Source organism: Haliotis rubra, unplaced genomic scaffold (assembly GCF_003918875.1).
Source record: "Haliotis rubra isolate DU_JTF1 unplaced genomic scaffold, ASM391887v1 Scf1838, whole genome shotgun sequence".
Lineage (NCBI taxonomy): Eukaryota > Metazoa > Mollusca > Gastropoda > Lepetellida > Haliotidae > Haliotis > Haliotis rubra.
The window spans coordinates 46917-72511 of record NW_025765823.1 but is presented as its reverse complement, the minus strand read 5'-3'; the positions used below and the strand labels follow the sequence as shown (position 1 = coordinate 72511).

General features: G+C 37.8%; 1 protein-coding gene across 8 annotated transcripts in view; it reads right to left on the bottom strand.

Moving 5' to 3' along the window:
* Nucleotides 1–25595, bottom strand: part of LOC124273760 (scavenger receptor class F member 2-like) — a 64553-nt gene that overhangs the window by 6867 nt on the left and 32091 nt on the right. For 2 of the 8 annotated variants that reach the window (XM_046709060.1, XM_046709062.1), the window contains exons 2-5: nucleotides 23822–23880; nucleotides 23373–23412; nucleotides 22251–23060; nucleotides 21429–22006 (exon numbers count right to left, since the gene is read on the bottom strand). In XM_046709060.1, coding sequence (XP_046565016.1) covers nucleotides 21903–22006; nucleotides 22251–23060; nucleotides 23373–23412; nucleotides 23822–23830 — 963 coding nt within the window. In that variant the 5' untranslated portion in view covers nucleotides 23831–23880 and the 3' untranslated portion in view covers nucleotides 21429–21902. The other 6 variants (XM_046709059.1, XM_046709058.1, XM_046709061.1 and 3 more) reach the window with 6 other exon arrangements.

Below are 25595 nucleotides of genomic sequence, written 5' to 3'. Positions count from 1 at the left end.
CGGTAAACTTGACCAAACAGGCCGACCTAACCTGAATATGCTTACATAAATGTCAGTCGTTTGCTTCTAATAAAATGCTTTCTTCGATCACTGAGTTAACGCAAATCACATAGAAAGATTCGCTAGGGCATGAAAAAGCAAAAAAATAAGTGAAAAAAGCACGAATGGACCACTGGAAATCAATGATGGCCTCGAGTATTGTCGAAAGAGGTCAGTATTTTGTTGCAACTAAACCGATACGTCTGTTGTGACCTTAAATGTAGAATGGGCTTAAGTGTAAAATAATCATGTCATTGAATATTCATCAGTGGGCGTAGCTTATGTGCTACGTCACATACACGGCCTAGTATCTTCCGCAGAACAAGCGAAGGGAGCTGCAACTTCGGAGAGGTACTGCAGTACTGTTGGTAGCGCTGCTATCAAAATATTGACATGTCTTTCTCAATCGTAACTTTTCATAGCAATCCCACCAAACAGAGTAACATCTCTTGGCAACCAACTAAATACGTATGCCATACATATTTACATACATACTACCAAATGTAATTAAGTTCACCGTACGTAAAAAGTGGGTCAATTCTAATAGTGCACCTAGTGTAGGAAAGTTTACCCAGGCAAGTAATGCTACCCTCTGGCTCTCAGGGCACTACAAACTTTGAAAAAATATTTTAGATTGATATCCCAGGATATAACCCTTAATGGCAACAAATATTTCTGGAATTTGGGTCGTATATCTGAAGTACCAAGGGGAATCCTTACTAGTTTTTGGTATGAACCCGCAGATAAATATATTAAGGATAAAATAAGGATTATGATAAAAAGTAACAATCACTATGCCAACACTCGGCCAGCTTTATATGTCTGGGTAAGGCATGTCCTCTCCACCGATCGCATACTGTAAGGGTGTGTTTGTACTTGTCTTGAAGCTTTAAGTTTACTGATTGGCAGTTGAAAATCACTTTCATATTTTTATAACTGAAATAACTCCAAAGTAATTAATTTGGTAGTTTTTCTGAAATCATGTTCATGATATTTCCAATATCCCTTTGACCCCTCATCCCTTGGACCATGCACAACCCCCTGTAGATTGAAAATTTCATTCACTCTCTCTCCCATTTCAGCCATTATGGGTCGCTTCCTGGGCACGTCAAGGTGGACAGTCAGTGAGCACCTCAGAGGTTCTACCAGTTACCCAGCAGGGCTTCATCCAGCCCCAAGCACCCCAGGGGACTGGTTATCATTCTCTTCGTATAAGCGCATCTCATGTCTATCAATCACAGACTTTGATTACTCAGCATAACAAAACCGGCAGAGGTTAATTTTCATATGATATAACTTAATATATAGATAGATATAGATATAGATATAGATATATATATATATATATATATATATATATATATATATATAACTTTGGGATGATAGTGGGCAAAGTAACAGAAATAAGTTCCGGACATATCGCTTGTTTAAATCTTCACTGATCCTAAAATTACTTTGTAAAATATTAATAATAATAATAGTCCATTTGTCATGCGCATTGCTCCATGCGTAATGCATGCTTGAAGGATTATAGGATTAAAAGGTTTTCGGAAAAAAAATCCTTGGAAAGAAAAGGCGCCCAATATCTACAGTCATACAGCATAGGGTTCAGATAAGTTCATTTGAAACACTTCAACAAGTAGGGTAGGCGTTTTGGAAGAAATAGGTTTTCAGGTATGATCTGAATGCTGAATAGGATTGTGCAGTTATAAGGAAAACCACATTTGTAAACATTGTAAAACTAATAGTATTGAGTACAAGGTGCGTTTTCTAAGAAATTGTAGTTTTTATTCAGGTAAGAAAAAATTTTATATGTTTGGATTCGTGCGTCATATTTCAATCATATTTCCTCTGTTATGTTACCATTTGAACAATTGAATACCTTATGCAGTGCAAAGATTTGTCAACTTTTGTAGCCTCATTGATACAAAATACTCTACTCTACTTTCAATGTATGATATTGGTACTGTTTTAGCACAACTGTGATTTTACTATTTATGGCCGTTTTATGGTAACATGGTGTCTAATAGGCCCTTGTCCACCTCACATTCTATAACAGTGTGATATGTGTTAGTTAGTTGTGATTTAAACAAATTTTATTTATTATGAGTAAGGAAAAGGATTGGCAAACAAGCCAAAGGCTTATCTGAATGCAGCTCCAATACATGTACAAATGTATGATATTTCAACAGTAAATAATTAAGTGACATTGAATCTAATTACTGAAATAAAATCCTTTACAGCAGGTTTACAGTTATAAGTATTACATTGTTTTTCACTACATTACTTCTTAAAACATAGTATGTATTTGTTTTATTTAACCTTGCACACACAACTAAGGTATTTCGGCGACGGGGTAGTACACTTATTAAGAAATGAGGGGAAACAGAAAATAGAAAATATTTCCTTATCCTGACTCATGATCTTTTGCTTATCTCCCTTTCCCCTTTCGAATGGTAGTGGAACACTTGAATCCCTTGAAGTTCCCGAAGCGGACGTATAAATACACTCACCCACGAGTTACCTCCCTTTACCCTTTCCCGCGCAAACCAGTCATGTGACCTGCCTTACTGGTCACTCTCTCCCTTTTCGCCCAAGCGGATGGTCGGGCGAGCACTGGAGTCCCGTATACGGCATCTTATCTTTTTTATTTAGGCCTATTCTTCAAAATTACGCTGTCTATGGATTTGGCTATAACTACTATGTAGTATTTGTAAAAACTTGTAAAAATTTGCAAACATTTATTGACTTTGAGTCGCGTTTTCATCGTCATGTAACGTTGTTTACATTTCATGAAATCCTGCAGTGTTTGCAGGCACAGGTTATCCGTGGCTGATCCTCACCCCCCAATGTCCTTCGTGCATAAATCCATGTTCCTCCAGCTTGCGCTGTACTTATTGTATTGATTTATCAAACCTTCAATTGAATCAATATTTGCCTTATATTTATAGATGTGCCATCGATCGGGTGAGAAAGTCATCTCAAGTCACAATTGATAAAACTGCAGATCAGCCGACAAACCGTATGTTGCTTGCTACTGCCGATGTTCATAATACTGGTGCTATGTTTAATACGTTACAGGGGCAGTCTGCTGGTAAGGGGGCCAGGAAGAGATCGTCTACATCTCAGTCGACTCCGTCTCAGACTAAGAAAAAGACGTCATCCTCTTCTACAACGCAGAAGAATCTACTGTTACGCCTGCTAGCTCATCTACGCACCAGAAATCCCTCAACGAAGAGATTGTACCTCCTCACGAACTAGACGTTTTTGACGAACCCCTACCTGAAGTATCTATGAGATCAGTGACTCAGTCAACCTCTACTACCACGAGATTGTCCCATACTACAGTCACAGCAGGACAGCTGTTCGACGTACTACCTCTTACTTCTCGGATTGAAGTTGAGGCACATAACCCATCAACTTCGACTCAGGGGAATTTATGACTCAATTCACCAACCAGATGATGGCCATGATGGAACGTAGATTCCAGGAGGAATCGAAGGCTAGGAAAAGCCTGTCATCTACCGACACCGTGCGCAAACCTACGGACAGGTGCGAACCCACGGGCTTGCGCGAATCTACTTCTGCGAACCCTGCTCCTACACCTAGCCGCTCTAGGTCGAGATCTCATATCTCGCACAGACGTTCGTGAAGCTACTCACCTCAAGCCAGAGGTTCGCGAGGAGAGACTCACATCACAGGAGTTCGCCCTATGATAGACGTTCGCGAAGAGATAGCTCACCTCACAGAGGTTCGCGAAGAGGTGTATCCACAGATAGAGGTTCGCAGACAGAACACTCTCAAGATAGACGTTCGCATAGGGAGGAATCTTCAGATAGAGGTTCGCGAAACAAGGGTTGAAGGTTCGAGAAGGGAAACAGTTTCGCAGATGGATGAATTGTTGAAACCTAGCTCTTATAATCAGGAGACTTCGGACTTGCAAACGAACTTCGTCTTCCCAGACTCAGAAGTTACAGCATGGATTGCTAATGGGTTGAACTTGGAGTCTCCTTCTAAGGAGAAAGATGAAGTCTACACTTATATGATGCGCAATGATGACTTCGACTCCGTCACCATCCCTCCGATCAAACCTATATCCAACGTACCCTCCAACCTAGGCACAGGCTTCGCGAAGGCTTCCAAGGATCAGAGTCGGCAACTACCATCATTTAATAAGAAGAGATTCCCCCCTACACAATATGGATCCATTTATGAAGGCGCCTGATTGGGATGATAACATCAAACTTGTGAATTACTCCCAGAATAAGATGTATAAAGTGGAAGACAAAAAGCTATCTCAACTTGATACTGCTACAAGGAGATCCTTCTTCGGGTTGGCCAGGTCCAGAGCCGTCAATGAAGCATTGATAAATATATTCCAGAATTCAACTTCGGAAGAGGATAAGATGGTATACTCAGCCCTCGTTACACAAAAGAAGGATCAATACTATTTGTCGGACCATCTCACATCAATATCTGCTGGACTCACCTTAGTACGCAGACAGGGACTACTGGCGTCCTGCTCTTGGAATGATAGATTCACCCAACCACTACTAAGAGCTCCATAGGAGGCACCTACTATATTTGGAGGTCTAATAGACGATGCAGCTAAGGAAGCTATGCATGATACCAGAGAAGTGATGATGATTAAAACCATAGATACTCTGGCCAACGTCATCCGCCATACTTCTCAGAAGTATAACAACAAGTCCAAGTATTCCAGAATACAGAAAGCAAAGGACAAGAAGTATTCCAGCTTCAGAGGCGGTAAGCAATCTTTTCGTCGCCCATCCGGAAATTACAGAGGAAACTCAGGGAGAGGCCGCGGCCCCAGAGCTTCCAGAGGCACTAGACGTTGATATCAGGGTTCGGAACGACTGGCGTCTTCCACCCCCCAGCCGTTCCTGTAACACTATCGACAGTGGGTGGACGTCTACAAGGGTACTGGAAGAATTGGGGAATACTAGAGGACGACTACGTCTCTCAAGTACTAAGAGAAGGATACAAAGTACAACTAAAAAGCCACACCTCCGCTAACCCTCAGCCCGATGGTCTTCAACTATGCAGAGGAACAGGCAGACAAACTACAAGAAGCCATCAATGCACTACTGATGAAAGATGCTGTAGAGATAATAGATCAGAATCATCTCACTCCAGGCTTCTATTCCCCAATTTTTCTAGTACCCAAGAAGAACTCCAAGGAGAAGTTCAGACTGATTTACAACATGTGCAAATTCAACAAAGACTACTTACTGAAACCAGAGAAGTTCAGAATGATCCACCTACCTCAACTCAAACTTCTCATCCGTCCAGCAGATTACATGGCCAGCATAGACTTGCAGGATGCGTACCTTCTCATCCCGATACATCAGGAATCAAGAAAGTATCTACGATTCCTATTCAGAGGGCAGCACTTCCAATGGAACGTCCTACCGTTTGGAATATCTTCGGCTCCGTGGCTATTCACACGAATAACCAAGCCTATAGTCGCATACCCACATCATCGAGGTCTACGCAATGCCTTCTACTTGGACGACGGAATTCAGGTCCACCAAGATGCCAGTCTACTCAAACTACAACTGAACTTCACAATCAAGTTGCTCACTCAACTAGGATGGTTGGTGAACCTTATGAAGTCAGAGTTGGAACTAAAACAAGATCGACGAGGAGACAAACATTCAAGTGCCTGTTCATCCCATTATCAACAGAGACTTCAGCAGAAGTCTCAAGAACGACCATATTGTTCTGGATGAGAGCCGTTATATTGAGAGCCTACAAAGCAGCAGGACTAGAACCTCCTAGAGCTTCCAACCCACACGGAGTCAGAGCACTGGCGTCAACACTAGCTCTGCATGGAAATTGCTCTATACCAACAATTATGGAGGGCTGCTTTTGGAAGTCGGACACAGTGTTTGCCAACCACTACCTCCGAGACATAGCCACTGAAGACGTCTCAGGCATTCACCAATTTGGGCCTCTCGTTGTAGCACAGCAACTAACGGTTCCCAAAAGGCGCTGAGTTGGAAATTCTCACCCTTTATCACGTTGACTTGTTGATAACTTTTACTAAGGAAAAGTACTAGTTTGAAAGTCCATGCGCACAGTCTAGGACAGGCTAGCATGAGTGATTAAAGATCCTGTACGGGTAAAGATCTTACCTGTACGTGAAGGGGTCGAAACTCATTTATGATAAAGATCTTATCATAATCTATGGGTTGTTATAAGATATCTAGTAATAGGAAGATACTAGTTTACCTGTAGCGCCATGAATCAACATGATTCAACTTGTCTGAGATTGATGTAAGACAAGAGTGCATGGGCGGAAAATAAGGAGAGAGTGACAAGTATGGGCACGTCACATGATATGTTTGCACGGGAAAGGGCAAGGAAGGTAACTCGTGGGTGAGTGTACGTCCACTTTGGGAACTTCAAGGGATTCAAGTGTTCCACTACCATTCGAAAGGGAAGGGGAGATAAGCAAAAGATCATGAGTCAGGATAAGTATAAAATATCAATTTTACTTTAAAAATTACATTTTTGAAAGAGTGATGTTACTACCCAAAAAAGCTATATATAAAAAACAATAAACAACTGAGCATTAAGGGAAATTTTGAATGTGAGGCCGAAATAATAAGATAAAAACTATGAAATAGGTAAAGAGTAATAGAGATTCGGAATTTAATATAGATGTAGTATAATAAATGGTTATTCTTATTGTTTTGTGAACCAACCCATGTTTAAAAACATATTTATTAGGTGAATAATGATAAACATATAAAAGATTAATAAGTGAAGTTGATAAACAGAGAGAACTTATTTGAAAAGTTAAAAGAACATATATACATACTTATAACAATTATTAAAATGGTAAAAAGTGGAATTATTGTGTTATTGTTTTTGTTGCTAGATAATTTGGTATAGTTTTGTATGACTGAGATTGTTATTGAGTGGTTTAATAAATTTGAGGTTTGTCAGAATGTGCTTGAGATCATAAGAGTTAGCATTGTTGAGGTACTGTTGTAAAGTGCAATTTGCTCATCTTAATCTGGTTACGGCAACATCAATTTGGCGTGTTTGATGATAATATTTACATGTTGTATTTATTTTTTGTTGAATTTGGTAGAGTGAATAAAGTTTTCCTATTATTTGCCAGTTATAATTGAATTTATTTATTATTATATTGTTATAGTCTGTTTTGGAGTAAGGTATTTTTTAAATTTTGTTTTGAGTGGAGACACTCCAGCTTGGCAGCTTGGTCTGCCATTTCGTTGCCATAGACTATGATATGTGACGGGGCCCAGATAAAATGTATTTGATTATTTTTATTTTGGTGGTATTGTATTCTTCTGTATATGTTATTTATTAGATCTGGTCTTTTTGTTGTAGAGTAATTTTTGAGAGCTTGCATGGAGCTTAAGGAATGCATAAAAATGCAGATGGTAGTGGTTGTTTGGTCAGATGTTGTTTGCAAGGCCTGAACTATGGCTGTGATTTCTGCTGTGGAGATACTGGAGTTTGCTTTAATGCTTTTGTGGGTATGTAGATACCCAAACCAGTATTACCATTTTGGTCCCTGGATCCATCAGTATAAATGTGAAGATTATCTTGTGGAATTTAATTTTGTTGTATGAATTCTTGCACTGTGAATGTATTAAGTATATTGTGTTCAGTAAGTTTTGTGTTGGCCAGGATTTTGGGCAGTAATGCTGGAGGAAAAGATTTATAATATGGGTTTGTATTATATTCTGTAGTATATAAATCAAGTTGTTGTTTAATTTCCTGTATTTTTTATCCAAAAGGTTTGGGGTATTTTCCTGTATTGATTATGATTTTATTTTTATTTTTAAGATATGTATAGTGGTTTCAGTTTTGTTTGTAATGGGGTTGTTAAATGATCGAGTTACATATTTCATTGTGCATCTTTCCCATTCGAGAGTGAGGTCTAGTTCCCCGCATTCTACCAATAGTGCTTGGAGGGATGTTCCTGGGAATGCTCCTGTTATACATTTAAGTGTTTGGAATTGGATGGAACTAAGTTTGTTTTTATGTGTTTGTGCCATATCTTGAAATATTTCGACGCCATAGAGTAATTTAGATTTGATGAGTGATTTATAGTAGTAGTAATGTTTGTTTGTTGCTATCCCATTTACTATGTGATAGGTATTTAATAATATTGAGATCTGACTTGCATTTTTCTTGTATGTATTGAATATGTTTTTCCATGTTAAGTGCTGGTCTAGGATTAGACCTAGAAATTTTACTGTATCGGATTGTGGTAATTTTTGTTTGTTAATATAAAGATGTACGTTTTCTTCGATGTTGTGCTTTGAATACTACATTTGTTGTTTGAGTGGTAGACAGTTGGAACCCCCATCGGATGGTCCAGTTTTTAAATATGGTTAAGTGCAGCTTAAATTTGTTTTTGTGTTTTATGTATATTTTTTTCATTGACCCATATTGCTCCAACTGGGATTTGTTGATGTTTTTACTGAGGTTGTTGAATATATCATCAACCATAACATTGAAGAGAGTGGGTGAGATGATACTTCCCTGGCTTGTGCCATTTTCTAGTGTATACTTTTGGGAGATTTGATGGTCTATGGACACCTTAAAGTTTCTGTCTGTTAGAAAGGCTGATACAAAATTTAGAAGTGACCCTTTTAAACTTTTTTTGTAATGTTTTAATGACACCCGGTCTCCAGAGCATAATAAAGTCCTTTGAGAAATCTAACAAGATTGGTGTATTTTGTGCAATTCTGAGTGAGTTGTGAATTTGTGCTAGATGCTCTAGGGTGGAGCGATTTTAGCAAAATCCTGATTGAGCTGTATTATATAGATTTTGTGTTTCAAGATATTGTGTGAGGCGGTTGTTAACCATACCCTCCATGGTTTTCCATATGCTAGAGATATTAGCCGATATGATTCGGCTTTGTTTACGTCTTGGCCTTGTTTGTGTATGGGTATGCTAAGGGGGGAGCAGGACAAAAGCCATCCGGACAAACGCCACCTGGACAAATGCCACCTAGGACAAATGCCACCTAGGACAAAAGCCACCCAGTTATTTTCCCATTACAGAGAGGACAATTACCACCCTTATTAGACCCGCTGAGGGAATGTTTGCAGGCTTTTGGTATTTCACTGTTTATCAAAGCTGTATTATAAGGTTTTATTAGTTGGTTTATTAATGGTTTAGGTGCATTTTTTAACATAATATAGCTGGTATTGTCTTGACCTGGGGCTGTACCTTTTTTGTGGTTGCTTAAATGGTAAAGTTCCACTTCAGTAAAAGGTTTATTGTAGGTTAGATGCATTTGGGGTTTTTATGTGTTGTAGGCTGCTGCTTTTGGAGATTTGTTTTGAAATTGTTGACTGTAATTTACAGTTCTGCTAACTGAAGCAAATTGTTTGGCAATGTTTTCAGCTTTTTGTTGCTTGTTTCTATTGTTGTTTATAGTTGGAATATGTTGTTTCCTATTTTTACCCCTCATTGAGTTTATTTTTTTCCAGACTTTTCTGGATTTTGTTTTGAAGTTTAGGTTGCTGCAGAAACTGTAGCAGAAACTGTCCTGGTGTCTGGCCTTTTGTATTTGTGATATGTGTTGTTATGGTTATTTCTATATGTATACACGCTAGACACTTGAATAAAGTATCCTTCTTCTACCCAACCTTAATGTTTTCACAGTAGACAACTCTAATTATATTCATATTACTTAATTAACAGACTGACACCCCCCACACTGCACACCCACCCACCCCTTTGTTTCATACCCCAATTACCTCATTACTTATGTAATCAGGCTGAGTGGGTGTTATCAGGTATAAGTGAATCACAAGCTGGTTTCTATACTACCATTGATCAAACATTTTCCTTGCAATCCTTAGTTCAGAAATAATATTAGCAGAAAGGTTGGAAGATTTCACTGTCTGTTTATATCTTTCTCTAGGGCATTTGATACTTTAAAACATGTTTTTTTATATTCTCTATATGAGGTTGGCATTACGGGTAATTTTCTTTCAATGCAATGATAACATATGTAGAAATATTTTTAGTATTACAGGCCAATAAGGCAATATTTTCTATTAGTTTCAAGGGAAATTAGGTAATTTAAATTGTGTAGATTTATCCAATATATTTGATTGCACAACCACACCTATATTCTGCTATGGATCATAAATCACGGGCACTAATTCTTACTCCAATACCATTGAATCTGTCCACAAATTTCGTAAAAATATATTAAATGTTGGAAAATCTACCTGTAACAAAATGGTTTTACCATTTCCTTTTCAATTTGTATATATGACTAAGGCTATTAAACATTGGTGTACATTACTGTAAATGCCTGATAATAGGTTACCAAAACAATGTTGAATGGTGGTGGAAGCCACTGTAGTGCCTGACTCTGATGGTGTGGGTTTTAATGCCAGATGGGACTCAACCCAAAAAGTACTAGAATCTGTACTTTACAAAGAAAGTGTAATCCCAAGTATAACATATGTTACATTTCATCACTTTCTAAAATGGCAATTGTGTATTTCATATACATGCTAGCTTCATCAAACTTAGTACACATATCAAGCATGATCCCTAGATGTGCCTTTTGGGGGTTAGACCCAGATATGAATTTTATTTTTTGCGGTTTCCATGGAATAATGACTTAGACTGTGGCTATGAGGATGTCATGTTGTCCGGAGCAGATCTTCCAAACTATAGATGCTAGCTTAATCAAACTTGGTACACATATCAAGTATGATCCCTAGATGTGCCGTTTGGGGGTTACACACAGATATGGATTTTATTTTTTGTGGTTTCCATGGAAACATGACTTACGATGTAATCCTGTTGCATTTCCATGGCATCAAGTTAGGCTTCAACTGAATTTGGTGGTAGTGCTCCTTTCTGGAGCAGATCTTAAAAACCCTTCCAATACTCTCCTTCCACTTTGCTGTATACACTCCAAAACATTTGACATAATGATAACTAGCAGACATGTTCATAAAGTATTTTGCCGTTGCAAGGGATATTGATGACTTTGTCTTCTTGTTATGATTATTTTGAGGGTTTAGGGTTAGAGTTAGGTTTTTATGAAAACCGTAGGCCTATATTCTTAGGCATAGAATAATAAAAAAATATATGGCGGCTACTAGCGTAAATCTTTCCTAAGCCTTTTTGGCCAGCAGGACCAATATACCTTTTCTTTGAGTTGGTCCATTGGACACCACAGACAAGTTTTGGTCAGTGTCCAACACTGTTGGTTGTGCAGCATTATCAATATGGACATGCTATGTAAGTTAAGCTAGGCTTGCTATAATTATTTTGGGTGCACAATTGAACAGTAACCATCATGCTCATGTATTTCTGTACAAAGATTGTACATATCATGTTTGATTTGCAACACATTGTTACAACCAGAGAGACCCGTGAAGATCCGGGGTAGAATAGGTCTTCAGCAACCCATGCTTGCCACAAAAGGCAATTATGCTTGTCGTAAGAGGCAACTAACAGGATCGGGTGGTCAGGTTCGCTGCCTTGGTTGACACATGTCATCGGTTCCCAATTGCACAGATCGATGCTCATGCTGTTGATCTCTGGATTGTGTGGTCCAGACTCGATTATTTATTCACCGCCGCCATATAGCTGGAATATTGCTAAGTGCGGCGTAAGACTAAACTCACTCACTCACTACAACCAGAGATATCACGGGCATATGACAGACAGGTTTTATTGGTACAATGTAAGTATATAGTAATGTTCAAAGTAACAGCACCACCATGTAATATGACGAAAATAGCACATGATACTCAGGCAATGTTATGGGAAATATACGCTTATTGTATATGACTCCAAGTCATTCTTCTATAGTCAGCACATTATATGGGGTGATGTAGAAACATCTTATCATTAAATATAACGAACAAGGAACAAGGAAAAGACAATTGTTGAACATTATATAATATTATGTTTTTTGTACCTAATACATATTTGTTCTTATCCTTGGCTAAGCTGGATATGTTACATGTATATCTCAATAAATGTGGATGAGTGTCTGTACCTTTTGCACTGTACCTTTTGTTGAAAGATGAGTGATGTTCATATTTAGTAAATGTTATAAAATTATTTACATTAGTGACATAGTGTGAGATAAAAATACAATGGTAAACATGACATTATTTATCACATGATTATTAACAGATGTCAGCCATATAGCTTAAATACTGAGGCGTTTAATAACAACAAAAACAACAACAAAAAGACCAACAAACACAAGAAGTACACTTGAACCTAATGATTGATTTTGATACATTTCAGGCACAACCTTCAAGACAGAGTAGTACTGGTGTGATTTCAAATGACAACTGAAAGAGGTGACATTCCCAAAGAAAGTAAGACTTAAGCTTCTGTAAGAAAATGAAGAAGTTTGATTTAAGAACTAAACAACCCGAACCATGGAGAATACAGACTGGAAATTATCAATAGGGACTGGAACATATTAATTCCCATGTTTGAACTTTGTAATGTCATGTGGAAAGTTTACACAGAGTTGTGGGGTTCAGGAAGAAAAAAACAACAGGAACATTGATAAACCAGTATTGCACTGGAAACTCTTAGGAAACCATACAGGAGTATATTAAGAAGCAGGGTGAGAGGAGACTGTTTACATACAAATTTGAAACCTGTGATATCAAACACACCAGTGGGGATGACACCAGGTTGACCTTGTGGATCTAACTACATAGGATCTACTTCATATATAGATGGGGAAGTCCAAGAATACTACAATGTAACCAAGGCTCTGAATTTAAGGGAGCAGTGAAATGATTATGTGTTGAACAATTGTGATAAGTCTAACTCATCACACCATATCTCAGGGAAAAGTAGGTGACAAATATCAAATAAAATATATGTGATCTGATATCAAATATCACCTGTGATCTATAAAGGTGATGTGCAAGGTTAAGGTCACAGATGTAGAGGCATCTTCCCTGTGAACCCTTGGTACAACTACTAACTGATAGTAACAATCGGACAATTGACCCAGCTCTGTAGTGGCATGGCTCATGACATATTTTTTCATTTTCCCATTAAGTCATTAAATGTATTTGATAGTTGAAATGTTTCTATCACGACACCTTAACAGGTATGCTCCTATTTGGCAGCTTTATATAGTCAGACCTTTATGTATTGATGTTAGATTTTAACCCTAATTGTCAAGTAAGGCATTTTTAAGTTTAATTCCATTATCTGTTCCTTATTTTTTGCTCCCTTCAGGTTACTCTAAAAATATGGTGCAGGTATGATTTTTATTATGACATAACAAATAAATGTTTTTATTTATGAATAACTTCATATGTTTACAGGTTGTTCACCATACCATCCCATGTTGGGAAGCCCCCCAGTCCAGATCAACAATTTGATGAAAGCTTGGAATTAAGTTGATGCCTACTCTTGCTCTGAAGAGATGCATTCCGAACTGTATGTAGATGGACTGTTGAATTTTTAAATTTAGCATGTAGTTTGGCAAGTGGACACGTCAGTTATACTATGTCATGCAACTGTGCTGGATTTATAGTAAATTACATGCAGTTAAGAATATCTGAAAATTAGAACTATTGGCCCAGTACAAGTTGCTCACAAGTTTGAAAAGCTATCATTAACTGAGAGAACATCTTCAAATTCCATAAACTGTAGGTTTTAAAGGTGTTATTCCATATCTGGTCAAGGACATGTGAATAATAATAGTTAAATATCTCTGAAAATTAGTACTGTTGACCCAGCACAGTGAAAAGTTGCTCACAAGTTTGAAATGCTATTTACTATCACCAGTTCAAAGTAATTCATGGAATTCCATAAACTGTAGGTTTTAAAGGCTTTATCCCACTTCTGGTGAAGGGCATGTGACAAATAATAATAGTTAAAAATGTATGAAAATTAGTACTCTTGACCCAGTACATTCAGAAGGTTCTCACAAGTTTGAAATGCTATTTACTATCACCAGTCGAAAGGAAATCCTGAAACTTCATAAACTTTAGGTTTTAAAGGCCTTATCCAACTTCTGGTCAAGGGCATGTGACGAATAATAAAGGCTAAAAATCTCTGAAAATGAGTGTCTTGCTTGACGCAGTACATTCAGAAGTTGCTCAGAAGTTTGAAATGGTATTTAGTATCACCAGTTCAAAGGAAATAATGAAATTCCATAATCTGTAGGATTTAAAGGCATTATCCCATTTCTGGTCAAGGGCATGTGACGAATAATAATAGTTAAAAATCTCTGAAAATTAGAACTATTAACCCAGTACATTCAGAAGTTGTTCACAAGGTTGAAATGTTATTGACTATCATCAGTCCAAAGGAAATCTTGAAACTTCATAAACTTTATGTTTTAAAGGCATTATCCCATTTCTGGTGAAGGGCTTGTGAATAATAACAATAGTTACAAATCTCTGAAAATAAGTCAGAAGCTGCTCACAAGTTTGAAATGCTATCTACTATCACCAGTTCTAAGTAATTCATGGAATTCCATAAACTTTCAGTTTTAAAGGCATTATCCCATTTCTGGTCAAGGGCATGTGACGAATGTTAATAGTTAAAAATCTCTGAAAATTAGAACTATTAACCCAGTACATTCAGAAGCTGCTCACAAGTTTGAAATGCTATTTACTATCACCAACCAAGAGAACATCTTGAAATTCCATAATCTGTAGGTTTTAAAGGCATTATCCCACTTCTGGTCAAGGGAATGTGACGAATAATAATAGTTAAAATCTCTGAAAATTAGTACTCTAGACCCAGTACATTCAGAAGCTGCCATTCGTGACCAACTCGTGTTATTCCGGGACAAGCCGAATAGCGACTCGTGCCCCTCTGGAAGGATTTCATATTGGCGTAGGAACATCAGAACTACTTCAAACAGGAACGATAACTCTATTCCTGTTTGATTCCAATGGTACTTAATATCACCGAAGTACTCATACATTGTATTGCTGTTTTTTTTTGCTATTTATTCTAAAGAATTAAACCTCCTTGGTACAACTAAAAGAAAGAAAAAAAACATATTTGTTAAAGACATATTCTGACGTAATTATTACCAGATATTCACCTTATATTTCCAATTATATTTCTGAAAAGGGTTTAATAATCACAAATGGGATTTGTTTTAATTGAATATGCAAATAAAATTTGTAAAAAAAAATTTGTAAAAAAAGCCTCTACATTAAATCTCAAAGCAGAAACTCAAAAAATGACTTTTATAATATTTCTCAAACTGAAGATACGTGTAACCTTGCTGTCATACCACAAGTGGACTTTTAACTGAATTCGCTGAAAAATATATGAATGACCACAAGAAGGTCAGACTAAAATATTCCCAGAGAATTGAAATATATGCCCAATGTTAAAGATTAAAGTTGATTAGTTACATACAGATATAATATTATTGTTTTGAAACTCGTAGCGATGTATAATTAAATTTCCTAAAATTGTTGGAAGCGTGCGTACAATCTCCATAGCAAGCCCGCAAGATCGTCAGAAACACCCTCAGTTGGACCCATGAGAGCCGTTATGTCAACAAACGCACGTGCGTGTATTTGAATCTCTCGCCGTCAATCGCATGATTCTTATCAAAAACACCATAATAGGCAGCAAAATCCTGTTAGCAAAGTTCTTTGTACTTTCAATATGACGATATATAGTTTTCGTGATTTTTTAAACAATGACATAATGCCATAAACGATTTAAGTACTCAGGATTATTTTTACCAAAGCACCACAGTCATTTACTCTCGTTCTGATTGGTTTGTCGTATTTTCGCACATAACAAGCATCGAGAGAGGCACGAGTCTTCTTGCAGGTTACGGAAAGGGGCGAGTGGTGACTAATGGTAACCACCCCTTGTACAGACATCATCAGCCAGTCTTTTGCTCATACTGGCAATCAGTCGTCAATTTCTCAGGATCAGAATTTGCTTCCTCACACGTTGTCTAATAAGTGTGTGGTTAATGTTCAAGTCAACAAGGTAGCACTGATGTTCCAGCAGGACATGTCATGCATGCCAATAACTTGCCATCATGTATTTTCTGAAAATCTACATGACATTCCGTATCAAGAAAAGTTCCTTTTTCTGTGCTTTTTTCCTCATGAATTGGCATTTGTTTTGTAACGCAATACTTTCAAAAGGTTAAAGCTTCTGCATGTATGTATTTTCATGAGATTAAAAAAATAAATAAATAGCTATGTTTTGTAGAATGAGCATGAGCAATAACTGTTAGGCAACTGGCTCTGTTGCCATTTTTCACCATTGAGGACATACATAATTGAGCTATGATGGCTGTGTAAATTGTTTTTATACCAAAAGATAACACTGATATATGTTTGTACTTCAGAGCAGCCACAGATTACCTCATGTGTGTTGGGATCGATTACATTTATTCTGATGGATGTGATGAAAACAAAAAGCAATGAAGAAGTTAACCGGAATGCAAATGAACAGAGTTTGATGCGGACCAAGTTCCAGGAAGAGGTGTCCACATCACTGTACATGACAAGTGATGACAGTTATCTTGATGGACTAAATTTATGATTTGAGATAGTCTGATGGTTTGATATTAGTGTATGTTGCATGCAGTAAACATCGGAAGAGTTAAGTTATGCCATATTTCCTGTATTTCATGAACTTGGCTGTTATCAAAACTGTCCTTTGTGATAGTTAGTATTTTATTAAGGCTGCACATAACAGCAACCAAGTGTCTGCATGTCTGCTAGGAAATCATGTGAAACTGTTTCCCTTTGCCAGATCTAAGAAAGTTTCATATGTGTCATTCATTCATTCATTCATTCCAAATGCCAAATCATTTTATGAAAGTAATAATTTAGAAACAAGATGTTCAGCCCAGTGAAACAGTGTTGTTTGCCTTATGACTACAACACAAAGATTAATGAGATTATTCTTCATTAGTCTTGGGGAATTGTTTTGGTAAAATGTCCATGTCACAAGACAACACAGGTTCTAAGAATGAACTCACACATGCATAATTAAACATGGCGTGTGCCTTCCTCTGTCCAATGGATACCCTGTTCTGTGAAGGTTTTGGTGAAGATCATTATATTGATGTAGCTGTTACACATGTTTTAATTATTTTTATATGATGCAAGACGTTCACTATTTTCATGTCTCTTTATATTTACTGCCATGTTTAATGTTAATGCTATATGAACATTCAAGGTGACATTTGAGGTGATTTTGAAAAGTGACTGTAATACTTGTATTTATATTATACTTACACTTGGTTATTGTTGAATTTTAAGCAGTTGTATTGTTTTAAATTTAACCTTGTAATATTTGAAAACATTTTAAGGAATGGGGTGTAGGTGATGCTTCTGTTTCTGAAAGTATATTCAAATAGCTACCTTGGTTTGTTTACTATAAACATTATCTTTTCACAAATACGAAGGGTATAATGTTCAATGTCATATACATGTAACCTCCATATATATTTACACATTTAATGTTGGTGAGCCAATGGCATTACTTGTTTCTTGGAGTTCTTTCAACAGACATAAAGATATGTGTGTGTACCTACATAATTACTTCAATACTACATAGCATTATGTTTAACGTAGTATTCTTCTTGACTGTCCCATGGGAAGACAGGCTGTTCTGGATTTTGGTAATAAAACACCTTAAACAAAACTGATTTCTTTTTGTCATTTTATGAGGAAATGTGACAATGGTCAGCTTTTACCTACTCAGCTGATGCTCTACAACATTTGCGAATACACAAACAACTCAACACCAGGATTTGAAGGATGTCTATACTTGGACTTCACAGAAAATGTCCACAGTGGCATGTTCACCTTGAGCATGCTTGCTTGTGTTCAGCTGCATATACTTTATGAATGGATTAAGTTAACTTTGCACCAATGTTCAAAGTGCACCTTTTATTTCATAAACTTAAAGCTAATGTGAACTTTACATTATATTCAATTACATAAACAATATAAATATTTGTGAGAAGATAGTTATGTTATGCATTCATCAGATTTGCACGCACGCACACACACACACACACACACACACACACACACACACATCACACACACACAATCACACACACACAATCACACACACACAATCACACACACACACACGCACTCATTCATACTCTGGTGTGATTATATAAATGCAGGGCACTGGATAGCTGAGTGGTACAAGGATTAGCTTGTGATGCCACAGCTATTGGTTTGACTCCCTGTCCAATGCAAATGTGTACAGTTGATGTCCTAGATTGTGATGTGACTGGCAAGATACTGATAGAGGCATCATAACCAACTACCTCTCATTTCACACTTTATTTATATTTTAAAAATATGTACCAAACATTAACTTAAACTTCTAATGTCTTAAGAATCACATAAACACATTTGTATATTTTACCTTTAGTACACTGTGGTAAACTAAATGTATCCTGTATATATATGTTCTCATTCATACTGTATAAGCACACCTATATTTCAAGTTTATTGCTAAAGAACATGGCACATCACCCAAGCATTGATTACCAAACAATAAAGTCAGTTGAGGAGGAGACCTGCCCACAACTTCTTACAGTGCTAAAAGAGTAGAATTCAAACTCTCTCAAATTTTCTACAAGTACACACCACTCTGTCTGCACTATAGAAACAAAACAGGCTCTGCCAGGGCGGGGCTGTATTATATCTTATTAAAGTTAAAATATGGATTTACTGAAATCATTGATTCATTAAAGTAAAGTGAGTGAGTGAGTTCAGTTTTACACCTCACTCAGCAATATTCCACTTAAAGGTGGTGGTGTGTAAATAATCGAGTCTGGACCAGACAATCCAGTGATCAACTTCATGAGCATCCATATACGCAATTAGGATACGATGACATGTGTCAGTCAAACCCTTTCATACACTGATACATAACTGACATTAGATGTATTTATCTATCATCAGTGTAAAGGATAGTAGTAGTAGTAGTAGCAGCAGCAGCAGCAGCAGTAGTAGTAGTAGTAGTAGTAGACACATGATGAATGTGTAATATTTTCTAAGTAAGATGGGGGTCTTACGTGCCTTTTGCTAAGGTGTTTCTTCATAGTACTTATACCAGCTGCTATACTGGACTTATGGCATACTTTTAACAAAAAGGAGCATTTACTGTTCTTATACACCATCCCCATTATTCATTTTCCAAGACAGAACAGCTATGGTAAACATGATGAGAATTCCCTGATGCTCTAATGCCACCATTGCTTACACAAATTACTATTGAACTTTTAACAAACATTTCGATATGGATATATTTTCCCTAAATATTAAACTGCAGTAAAGAAGTTCCAAGGCTGTTTATATTATGTTGTTCAGCAAGAAATGTACCCTCGTTGCACGTTATTCAACCTCGCACGACTCAGCAGAAGTAGAGGCACTTCCGTGTTTAAGTGAGAAGTAGTGCGTAGGAAACACGTGTGACGTGGCCATATAATATCCGCCCACTAATGAATATTCATGACTATTCTACACTTAAGCCCTTTCTACATTTAAGGTCACAACATACGTCATGTTTGCATTATGTCTGCAGAGATTATATTGTTTTTACGTTTCTGTGAAAATGTGAGCATACTTCCAGTAAGATTCCAGTTGTATTGAAACAGAACAACACAATGTATATATACATTAACGTTAAACTACCCAAACAAACTATTGTGTGTGAGTAATAAAATAGAGTATGGGAGAGTATGTATGTAAATTTATGTATGTATGTATGTATGTGTGTGCGTGCGTGCATGTGTGTTGTGTGTGTGGATTGATGGTTGGTTGGATGAATGTGTGTATGTATGTATTATTTTGTGTGTGTGTGTGTGTGTGTGTGTGTGTGTGTGTGTGTGTGTGTGTGTGTGTGTGTGTGTGTGTGTGTGTGTGTGTGTGTGTGTGTGTGTGTGTGTGTGTGAATAAGTAAAAAGTAACGTATATATAGTCACAATTGTTATTCTCTACCAACAGTGTGAAGTTCGCGCTGGAACGTTAAGCATTATGTTTTCAATAAACGATGCTGCAATCTACTTTTCATCATTTGTATTGTTACCTGGATGGTAGCAGTATGATACACATCTCTTTTCAAAATAATGCACACACGTGCACGAGTTCCCTTGTGGGCTTCAATTCAAGTGTCAAATTTTCAATTTCGCTGAGTAAACAGCAGAATAATTATGCATAAATTACATGTGGTAATGAAAGGTACGTTGCAACGTAAGAGTGTTCACAGATCGTAAATCAGCTATATGACACCAGTACACCTGTGATTTGTATACCTGTCTAGCTGGGGGTGCATCTATCACGTGATCCAAGCACCTGTCAGTCAGCTAAGTGTGGACCTCACTACAGAAGGTCAAAGCGCCCTATGTGTGTTATGCGTTGTGTTTGTCGCAGTGAAAGATATCGGTGAAGGACTCCATGCACCGAAATCGTGTACAGTGTTTACAAACATACAATAGACGACCTCTAAAGTGAGGTACACTATAACCACGCACGGCTGACACCGACTTCAATTGGTTCCCCTTCAGTTGCCCCTCTTTCAACCACCCAACGACGTAGATCCGCTGTGCTACAGTCACATGATACAAGTTGATCAATTTACTCGTAGCGGATTCTTTGTACATTGATTTGTGATACCTTAATAAACCTAAATAATGCTGCCAGTAACTCCTTATAATTTAAATTCACAACCACAACATGTTTCAGTAATAGTTTAATGAAAAAGTCAAATTATATACATATGATGCGATTCAAATTGTAAACAAAACATGGCAGGATGTGACAAATCTAACAGTATATAGCGAATAACGAATCTGAACAAACAGAAGTCTAAAACAATGTCATGGCTTAACCACTTATATCAATGTTGAAGACTTGCAATCGGGAAGTACCTGTACAATAAATATAACAAGAGCACAATATAAAACAATCGGGGATTACTTGGTGGCATTTCGTTTACAACGACTATATACACAATTAATGTCTAACATTGTTCTTTTTTGCCGTATTATGGTGGCTGATTCGGACAATGGCTATATCGCCCTGAAAAATCTAGGCAAAATAGCGATAACACGACACGACATGGCGATAACACGACACGACATGGCGATAACACAACACGACATGGCGATAACACGACACGATATGGCGATAACATGACACGACATGGCGATAACATGACACGACATTGCGATAAAACGACACGATATGATGATAACACGACACGACATGGCGATAACACAACACGATATAGCGATAACACGACTCGATATGGCGATAACACAACACGATATAGCGATAACACGACACGATATGGCGATAACACAACACGATACAGCCACCATAAGTTTTCTTTAGCAGTAAAATGTAGGCACGATCAAACTGCAGTTCTCTCAATTTTGGGTCGTAGGGAAATAACATTTCTGTCGTTTTGATATTTTCTGACGTGATGCGAGGTCATCTTCGAGTTGCCAATGGGTGGATTTGAATCACACAGTTGAACATAATGAAGGCATTCTTCGAATGTAATACAAATTATTCATGTTAAATATGTCGTCTCTTGAACGTCATTTTGTCAGGTATGTTCATTTGATTCTCACGATAATCTCAGCCAGTTATCATTTTGTGCAAATTTATGGCGATTGTAGTTGAACTCAAGATCGCTATCTCATGGTAATCTGTACCTGTGATATAGTTTTGTGCCGCTGGCAAAGGTAAATTACTTTGCATTGTTATTGTTAAATATATACCCTTTATATGTATTTGTATACCTTGTAATGTAACATCCTGCTTAAATGCTAATACACTGGCAACTTTTAACGTTCAAGGACGCTGCTCATGTGATGAACTGCTGACATCATCATCATCGCAAATGTTGTTAATTTAACCTCTGCCATTTGGTTGCAGCCACTCGTTAACTCTGCAAACACAAACGAAACCAGAAAATATATATTGTCGTGCTACATAAATAGGTTGTTTAAACTTGCTTGTTTTATTTTATTATGTAAATAAATTTTAGGCTTTTCGGTCCCAAAGAACTGTAATAGGATTTGTGAGATGCTATTTCCCCCCGACAACTATCTTTATCGCACATGCTTCATTAGGTTAGATTTGAAAATCATAAGAAAATAGAAATGGAATATTTTTATACGACGTTTGCTGACCTGGTGTATCTGGTTGGGAAGTAGCATAAGAGACCGGCTGATCGAGACACTGAAGGCCCGTCCATCCGATCTCGCACATTCTGCAGTTGCCCGAAGTCTGGTCACAGTCAAGACATCTGTACGGACAGGCCATCTCGCATTTCCTGCCGTGGAATCCTCTCATGCAACCATTTTCACACTGCCCTGCCATGTTACATGTAGTGTTCACGCAGTTCGCCGAACACTCAGACTGGCAGTCGGGGCCGTAAAGTCCTGGTTTGCAAACGAGGCAATATGCTGAGGAGAACTGATGGCATTTCATGCAGTCAGCGCCACATCTCTCACTGCAGACCGCACCTATCCAACCATCCTTGCAGCCATCAGTGCACCGGCCAGACACGTGTCTGTTCAGACAGTTATGTTTATCACATTTACGTCCATGCCACCCTTCCATACAATCAGATATGCAGACACCGTCCTCCTGGTAACAAGCCTTCTTCTTACATCCTTGACCGCACGTTTCGTTACACGTGGACCCCCACCATCCTTCAGCACATCCTTCCAGACACTTGCCGCTGGTCCGGTGACAGTACCTCACGTTGTCGTAGCTTAGACGGCAGGTACTGGGGCAGAGTGTGTCACAACCCTCGGTGTATCGTCCAGGAAGACACTGACGACACCGCCCTGTATGTTTATGGCAGCCCCCCATCCAGCAGCTGACACAGGCGTGTTCACACTGGGAACCCCAGTACCCATACAAACACTCCTCGCATGTGCCACGTTTACACAAAGTACATCTTGATTCACTGCAGACCTTCGCACTGGTTCCACCTGGAAGTATGAGATGAAAGAACATCTTCAACTAAATGTATATAAGACATTTAAACCGCACAGACTCAATTCAGTTGCTAAACAACTCTAATCTTTGAGAATCGACTTAAGGACCTACGACTGAGTATTTGGTTAGAGATACGAACGGAGACGAAGGAGTATGTTTTCCGGACATCCAGCACAATCAGCCGACAAATTATTTGTTTGTAAAACTCGAGGATACACAAATTTGTACTGGAATAATTTCATTCCAGTATGTAAACAACGTCCTCAAACTAGTTGGATCAGCTTTCACAGCTAAGGTACACTTACAGCAGACGAGCTGAATCACCAACACAGTGAAGAGTGTACTCTGAAATAATAAATGTGTCATAAACGGAATCACAATTTCCATTGATTCAGGTGATACATAATACTATGCGACAAGAGAAATAAAACAGACTATATATTTCAAGTAATAACACGTGCGAGGCCAAGACAGGTAAACAAACCAATGAAATAGGTCACCTTGACATTATTAAACAATAACAGTGAGTTATAATTATCACTCGTAAACCTGACCTAACAAACATGTCCTACAGGCACTCGACCAATCAGGGAGTAACACTACAATTACACTGGGTCACACCTTCAATATACCGTGTCCCCAACAACTGTCGCGTTGACAGATCACAACAACTCGAATTGTTAACTAGTAAGCGCAGTACGGGTAGCAGTTGTTGGCCATTATGTCTATTTGACAACAACACACAGACATGTACCTTACACATCTTGTAATATGCAGGTATTCCGGTTTTCACAGATCTTGTTTGAGTTGGTTCTGCATAAAACAAAGGACATGACGTTATCATAGAATATGTAATTAAATAAATAGGTCTGCAGAGATACATGCTCCATCACTTATATGCTTACTCTAACGCAAATCATATATCATATGCAAGAAACAAGAACTCATTGTGTGAAATTTTACTGCCCACGAGAAACAGGTCCATTTTCTCAACTCACAGATCCCAAGCTGCTGGCAATGTCTTCCTCCGGTGGCTGTATCTTCAGGGGTTGAGACTAGTACCTCAACTATAAGTACGTGGGTATACGTTTACGCCAAAGTCAGCAACATAACGTCGAGGTACCACAGAAATGAGCTTCACACATTGCGACCATGTGGGAATCAAACCTGGGTCTTAAGAGACCAGGATTGTTCCTTCGCCCACTGAAACAAGCAAACATCATCATTAAGCATGATTGCACTTTTCAACAAGCAAACAACATCATTAAGCATGATTGCACTTTTCAACAAGCAAACAACATCATTAAGCATGATTGCACTTTTCAACAAGCAAACATCATCATTAAACATGATTGCACTTTTCAACAAGCAAACAACATCATTAAGCATGATTGCACTTTGAAACAAGCAAACAACCTCATTAAGCATGACTGCACTTTGAAACAAGAAACATCATCATTAAGCATGATTGCACATGTAAACAAAAACACATCATCATTAAGCATGATTGCACTTTGAAACAAGCAAACAACATCATTAAGCATGATTGCACTTTGAAACAAGAAACATCATCATTAAGCATGATTGCACATGTAAACAAAAACACATCATCATTAAGCATGATTGCACTTTTCAACAAGAAAACATCCTCATTAAACATTGTACTCTCACATTAAACAGTAACAATATCAACAGTAAACATTGTGCAAATACATACAACAAATATTACTACTTAACAGAAATTACCTAATTTTAGATCTACACATATTACCTTCAATATTCTATAGATAATGCCAGCAGTCAGTCAGTAGTGTCACCTCCAGATTACCCAACCTGCCCCGACGCGCAGTGAGGGCAAAATATTGACATACATCTGCAGTCGTTGTGTAACACTAGCTGACATCAGATCAGGTCCGCCCATACATGATTTTAGTACACTTAAGCCTACTGAGCGTTACAAGGCTCTACATACGTATAATGTAAAGGTTCGTGTTATGTGTTGCTGAATGCGGGATGGTATTTACTGTAACAGTGAGTGTAGAAACCTGGAACCAGAGGCCTTCATCGCCTATTGTCAACACAACATATTCACACGCGATAGTCAAGGATAATACTTGTCATGAAATCATTCCTATGCGGAAAGAGATTAACACAAACCAAATTATTGAAATTGTCGTGATAATGAAGAGTTATGTTCAAGCAAACAAGTTTATGGACATATGCTGTGTGCATTGCTTCATTCGGGTAAACTACAAGTTATGTGCCCTTGGCATGTAGCGGGAAGTAATCGACAACTCGTCAGTGTATATGATAATGTTCACAATAATAATATGGTGATAATAATATGAAAACAAGGAATTCCACAGCTATTTCAAGCATGCCAAAGTTGTTGGACAGAATCTGAAATTCTAGGTTGAATTTGATGACCTCCTGACAGACTCCGAGAGGTGTTGTAGACAGACACAAGGTATGCTTACCTCTTGTAGCATGGCAGCTTAAAAGTGATTCATAATGTATTTGACCAAGTA